The following is a 7,043-nucleotide window of genomic DNA, read 5'->3' on the forward strand; positions in this document are numbered from 1 at the left end:
AATGCGCAGAAAGATCCAATTACTATGTTATTCTATTTCATGTGAATTTGGAAAAGTTGGTTGGTTGCATGTGGGAACTCCAATTCCACAGGAACTTGCACTTACCTAGGGGGGTCTAGCTAAGCAACTTCCTCCATTATGCAGGAATTAGAGTTACTAGGAAGTTCCAATTCATGTGAATTGAGGCAATCAAACAACTAGTTGTTTTTACACTTCTCATGAATTACAATTTACGTGTTTTGAGGGCAACCAAAAGTCCTACTAATTTCTTCTTTTTTAATTTTTTTTTTTTTTTTTTTTTTAGAAATTGTAACATTTACTTTTTGAAATCAGCAACTCCTCTGTAAGACAATCACATAGCATAAAACTGGTTCAAAAGTAATATAGTGAAAAATTAAAATTTAATTTGATTTATATTTTAATTCTATTTCGATAATCTGACATTTTATAGTAAATACCAACATATTTAGCTATGAAAGTTGGCAATATAAAAATAGTAGATTTTAAAAATAAAATATGTTAATACATATTTATTAACTAATTTTATGGGCTTTTTTTATTGGGTTAATCTTAACTCTTATGTAGAAAATGATCTTTACAAAACAATTTGTGTTTTGAAATTCATAAAGTAGTACTCATACTCCCTTTGTCTTAATCATTTTTATTTGTTTTTTTATTCTTTGTGAGTTTTTTTTAATCAAAGGCAAAATAATTAGGACGAAGGGAGTATCATTTTACCCGCAAAAACATCATCAAAGTAGAAATGTTGCAATTGTATGAATTGACCAAAGAAAGGAAAATGTTACTCCTTCAGTCCCGGTCAATTGTTGTCCTTTGTTTTTTGGCACAAAGAGTAAGGAAAGAGGAGGTGACCTATTACTAAATGACAAGTGAATCAAATTGAGTGTGAATGATCAAATTGTTCATCAAGTTCATTCTTAGAATAAAAAGAATAACAATTGACTGAGACACTCCAAAATAGAATGGAATGGAATCCCCCTACTACTAAGAGAATAAAAGCTCTCTAAAATTTTCCCGCTCAACTGAAATGCTCTATGATTGGTCCTCACTCTACACAATATATCATAATTATATCATATTAATTACATACCATAAATAAGAGATATTAATACTAATTTTTAATTTGTAAACACACATTATGTCATTGCATTAATAATATGCATGAGACATCATATGCTACATAGTTTTATTGTATAATTAAGTCATATTTATTTTTGTAAATGTAACCGTATAATAATATACTCCCTAATGTATATAATTAGGTTCAGTTAAAACGTCAATCTTATTTAGTGTGAAAATTATCAAATAATCTCTCTGATTACACCGCTTAAACATGTTACCAATTAGATATATAATATTTAATGTCTTTTTACATTATTATCTAAAAATCCGCGCATTTGCTCGGGATCTACACTAATAAGACAACAAATAAACAGGACAAAGAGAGTACAATCTTAAAGAATTGGGAGGGAATACATTAATACGTGGCTATTAACTTTTAATCCATTATTAGTTAGGTCCGTTAAGTAGGTAATTGGGCGTGACATGGTGATGGACTGATGGTTAGACAAAGCTTGAGCAATGTCATTGAAAGTCCAACCAAAAACAATGAAATCATAGGAATGGATTGAAATGAAATGAGATACCATGAGGGGATGGATTTAGAATCCCATACCTAATATTTATTGTTTGGTTCAATCTCAAATCATATAGAGGGGAAATGGAGTTAGAAACCTGAGTGGAAAGGTGGGTATGAGATTCCAAGGGGTTGGGATGGAATTAGAATCCATCAGGATTCTAACTCCATTCCAAAATGCCCCAACCAAACACTAGAATCACTTAAATCCATTCCATTCCAACACTCCCAACCAAACACCGTATCAATCATTTGTTTGCCTTTAATTAAAATATCGCTCACAAAAAATAAAAAAGGTAAACAAATGATTAAAATACCGCTCATAAAAAATAAAAAAGGCATTAATATGTTTCTCTTCCACCTTAAATTTGCCCCTCCCCACCCTTGCAAGTTGCAACCACCCCTTTAACCAGTTCGAAACCGCCCCGCCCCAAAATAACGACTTAGTGACTCCTAGATTGACGAGGCATTGGACCCAAACTTCGTAAACGGGTCTCTTAAGAAATTTAATACGAGCTTGGGTTTTCTTGAATATTGGGTCGCTTCTAATATAGGTCATTTAACGAGGTTAATACGAGTTTGGTTAATTCGAGTATTGGGACATGTTCTATTTAGCAGGTCATTCTACAAGTCGCATCAACCTAGTCATCTCGGATTGGACATTTTGGTCGGGTCATCTTGGCTTGACTCTGAAGTCTAAACTATGTCTTTTAGCTTTGGTCGGTTTGAGTCGGATGGGACAATAGTGACTTGAGCCGGAGATGAGACCCAGACTCCCTGAAGTTAAAAGACGGGAATAATATTTGCATAATACAGTAATAAGCATTACGATCATATCTTATCGCTCAAATATTACAGCAGTACGAGTTTACGACTATGAGCAAGGTTTATACTCCATAGACCGCGCTGAATGGAGCGCACTGAAAATTAGCAGAAGCTTAATTACTACACATGGATTTCTTCTCAAAACAACATAAAACGAGATTCTACTAACCGAATTACAAAGGTAATGATACAATAGTTGTTTCCACGCGCTAATTTAGCCTGTACATTGGCACTGACCGATCTCTATGCCAGGAAACACACGACAACTGAAAGGCCAGCATCAAAAAGTTTTTTCAGATGAAAGAACTTGCATGTCCTGATGATCAGCAAAAAGTGATCGTTACTTCTCACGGCTTCAATAGCTGATATCGGGAGATAGAGCTCCTGTTCCACAGAAATAACTAGTGACGAGGATGGAAAAAATCACGTTTATTATAATTTTTGGCTCAAAGTTGACAGGAAATAGCTTATAAGTCATAGACGGTAAGTCTAATAACTCGTAAAGAATTTTTGGCTTCAACTCTCCAAAGCTGCGTCCGCCACTGACAGGACGCCAGAGGTTTTTAAAGGACGGGACTGGGAGTAACTATATTAACACAAGCATGAACTAACCAACATTCAGAAAAACAAGCTATTATGAGTAAATAAATATGAAGCATGAATACCTTGTTTGAAATTCGGAGCGAACGTATTTGACACAATTAGCAGAAGCTTGATGCTAAAATAACCGTGACTAGGCTTCAAGCGGTAACCCAAGTGGTGAGAGTATATACAATTCTGCCCTTCCATCCCATTAATAGCCAGCGGCCATCTTCATCAACGGAAAAATCTTTGTGATACACCGCTTTGACCCTCTTTCTGGCCATATCCATAATTTCCTGTTTTAAAGGCAGCTGCTTAAAACCTGCCCTTTCAATTCGCACCTGCCACTGCTTGTATGTCTCGGGCCGTTCTATCCTTTCTATACCTTCACAAGCTATCACATTCATTGCTTGTCTCCCAAAAATGTCTCTTTCAATAAGCATCCTTTCCTTAGCATCCCGGGGTAAATTGACCTCGAGCATATCGAATAATGTCGAAAAGTGGAAGAGAGCCTCCCGGAATCGAGTTATGAAAAATGGGGAGTTGAAGGCCCCATTGACTGCACCTTGTATAAAGATGGCAGGCTTTATTTTCCTAATCAAGTTTAGAACCATATCTCGTGGGCATTCAACCATGGCAGTTTCCTCGGGAATATATTTGAACCTAAACAAACAGTTAACAACAAGCAGTTCATCTTCATCGATGTTGAGATCATCAATGGTAACTGTTTCCCACTTCTTTGCTATAGCTTGGAATTCAAACGAGATACCAAATGATTCCGCATAGTTTTTCAAGCGATTCAATGTTTCCTCGAGTCTTTTAGCTGGTCGAAATCCAGGCTGTGGAAGATCAATACCAGTAATCCGAATTTTTGGAGGCCCACCAGGCCTAGCTGAAAGACGCTGAAATAAGCAAGGCCATTGGAAGCCATAGACTATACCAATATCAATAATATGAAGTCGGGTTGCCTTCTCCGCCACCATGGAAATTGATCTGTTGGAATAAAAGTTGCCAATTTTTTTAAATGGGCACATGGCTATGAACATGTGGTAAGCTCTCAAAAAGTCAACAGCCGAACCCGGTCCAGTCAGAAGACCCTTATAGATAGAAGTTCCGACACCAGCAAGACGTGCCTCAAGGCCATCGGCAAAATAGCATGCCATTCTTTGATTACCGTCTCCATTTTGAGAACAATGTTGCCTAATTTGCTTAAGGAGGTCATTTGCGCTCCTTTGATCGTTGGATGCAACTGCTTGTGCACATAGGCTTAAAAGGGATCTTAGATCGACAACGTCCCGCTTGCCACCTTTTTTTCTACCTCGACCTCTACCTCCATTAGACGCCTTTGCTTGAGTATTTTGCACATTTGTAGTAAGTTCGCTTTGCAAAGATTCCCGAAGCTCAGCATCATTTTTGCCTTTACTGCAAAGCAACACTCTATCAAACATCTCGGATCTCATAATGGCCTCATCGGGGACCACAGAAACCGCTGATTGCTTATTACCCGGCTCCTCCAATCGATGTTCTTCTGGATAACGGTGTTTCTTTCCCCGGGTACCCTCTCCCGAAATACTGTTTTCGGGATTAACAGGGACAAGTATGGGTCCGGTGGGATTCAAACCCTCATAGAAAAAACTCTTCGGAAGAAACTTACTGGCTTCCTCAAGTCCTTTGTGAAACTGCAAGATTGATTGACTGTCATTGAATATATCAGACACACTAAGAGCACTCACAGGAGACTCTGCGGGCCCATCCACCGACCCAATAGCATTACTTGTTGAGCTAACAGAAGTCTCAAAGCTAATGTATGAAGCATCAATCGCTCTGCCTGAGTTGTTCGATGAGCTATAAGACATCTGAAGTGGCGGTTGTGAGGATGAAATATCAAAGTTCACTGATGGTATAACATCGTACCCATAAGGATTAGAATACCGGGTTGGACCAATGACCCTGCTCACACTACTGTCTCCGCTATACGCACAAGGAGCACAGCTATCGAAACAATTACCATTACCATTACCATTACCATTACCACCGCTACTTTCATAGTTACTCCAACCATCGTAACTAGCAATGGGAACATTATATTGGTCTCTAGAAGGAGGATTCATATCCCCGAGCACGTCATAAAATGATTTCTCCTTTGCTTCAAGAGCCGAAGCCTCGTGAGATAGATGGGTTTTGTCTCCCCCATCCTCCTCCATGAGAAGTTCATTGATATACTTGAGAACAACATCATCATCACCGAAGTCAAATTCATCATGGAGTGGTCTCTCAACCTCCAACGCTTGAACTTGATGACCTAGTGACGGTACCACTAAATCGAAATCTGAATTTGGGGGCCTCAATGGAACAGGGTTTGCAATACTTGGATTTGAATTAAAATCTTGCATTTTCATCATATTCCCATAATTATTATTACTTGAAAGAGTTGATCCCATTTGATCATTGAACTTTATTCGATGCAACGGCCCGTATAACTCTTCTAGTAGTGGATCCATTTCTAATCAACAAATCCAAGCAACTAACACCACCAACAATGAGAAATTAATCCCTAAAATTTCAATTCAAAAACTCCCCAAATCCTAATTCTAATCAATCAAAAGCTCAATAATCAAGATTATACCTTTTAATTCACACCCAAAAATGAATGAATATAGCTATGGAATCAATTAAACAAATATCCACAAACAAATAAATTGAAGGAAAATGATAGCGCGCCATCGGGTGGAATGAATTTCAATACCACCTTCTCATGTAGTTTTTTTTGGTGTATACCATCCGGTTTAGTCTGAATGCAAGCCATGTGAGACCACTAGGGTCTAGAGCGGTAAAGTTCTCCCTCATTTGTTAAGCTAGAACAACCCCTTACCAGTTGATTTAAATGTTCATGGGTGCCACCCTCTCATATATGGGACGAGAGGGGGTGGTACCGGATCACCAGTAACGTCATCTCATTTTCCTAAATCGAATCATATAACCACAATGAACAAACCCATGAACACAAAATCATAAAAGTTGATTTCTTTAGACAAATCTAAGCTCAAAACCCAACAAAACATACATCATATTAAATGAAACAAAAGTATACAAAAAAAGATGAAATAATTCATAGAAAAAGGTGGGAGAAGTGAAGTACCCGAGCATAAAATGATAGAGAGAGTGAAAAAGAACTCTGTAAGCAAAACCCTTATGTGAGAAAGAGAGAGAAGAGAGCTAGAGAGAGATAAATCAGCAGCGAAAATAATGAACTTAAAAAACGGTTGTATTTGACTTGTAATCAAACACCTGGGATTCTGGGAACACAATCAGTTCTTTTAGGTGAAATTAATTGACCCGATAATCGAGACGATTTTATATGTGAGACTATCCTGTGCATCGTAAATTAGACGAGTTAAAATTATTTGTCTTATTTTTGTATTTCATCTCTTATACAATGTTTTTTTATCTTTCGATATATTATACGGAATATTTCATAAGAATAAAAATGATCTTTTTTATTAAACTAATAATGGGACAGAAGGAGGGGGTTGACTAACTAACTCTTGAACCAACTCTAACAAACTTTCTAACTCGAGTTTAAGAGCTAATTAAGTTGAGTTAAGGTGACTTAATTGCTCATATTCCAGAGGATAATGGTATATAAGATAAACACAACAGAAATAGAGAAGTCGCATTAAAATTAGACTGCATTGGACTATACTATAAGAGTATTATTTTATATCGAACTTATTTAGGTAGCTTATATTGGACTACATACGCTGAAATGAGAATTATACATTCAATTAATCACTCACATTTAAGTGGTTCCATCTAGGGTTATCCACGGGTCGGGCAAGGCTGGAGGGTTACAGCCCAGGCACAGCTCAAAATCCGACTCACTGAGTAGAGGACCAGGGCTAGACCTTCCTTGTTCTCTTTTTTAGTGTTGGGACCGGGCTAGCCTGGGCGGAGGAGTTGCGGCCCTAGCCCGGCCTAG

General features: G+C 37.5%; 1 protein-coding gene across 1 annotated transcript; it reads right to left on the bottom strand.

Moving 5' to 3' along the window:
- Positions 1 to 2,438: 2,438 nt before the first annotated feature.
- On the bottom strand, positions 2,439 to 6,387 carry LOC141612435 (scarecrow-like protein 33). The gene is made up of 3 exons (XM_074431209.1): positions 6,204 to 6,387; positions 3,148 to 5,588; positions 2,439 to 2,866 (listed from the first exon to the last, which is right to left on the bottom strand). Exon 2 carries the CDS (start codon positions 5,563 to 5,565, stop codon positions 3,223 to 3,225), a length of 2,343 nt encoding a protein of 780 aa, XP_074287310.1. The 5' UTR covers positions 5,566 to 5,588; positions 6,204 to 6,387; the 3' UTR covers positions 2,439 to 2,866; positions 3,148 to 3,222.
- Between the last annotated feature and the right edge of the window lie 656 nt (positions 6,388 to 7,043).

Source organism: Silene latifolia, chromosome 11 (assembly GCF_048544455.1).
Source record: "Silene latifolia isolate original U9 population chromosome 11, ASM4854445v1, whole genome shotgun sequence".
NCBI lineage: Eukaryota > Viridiplantae > Streptophyta > Magnoliopsida > Caryophyllales > Caryophyllaceae > Silene > Silene latifolia.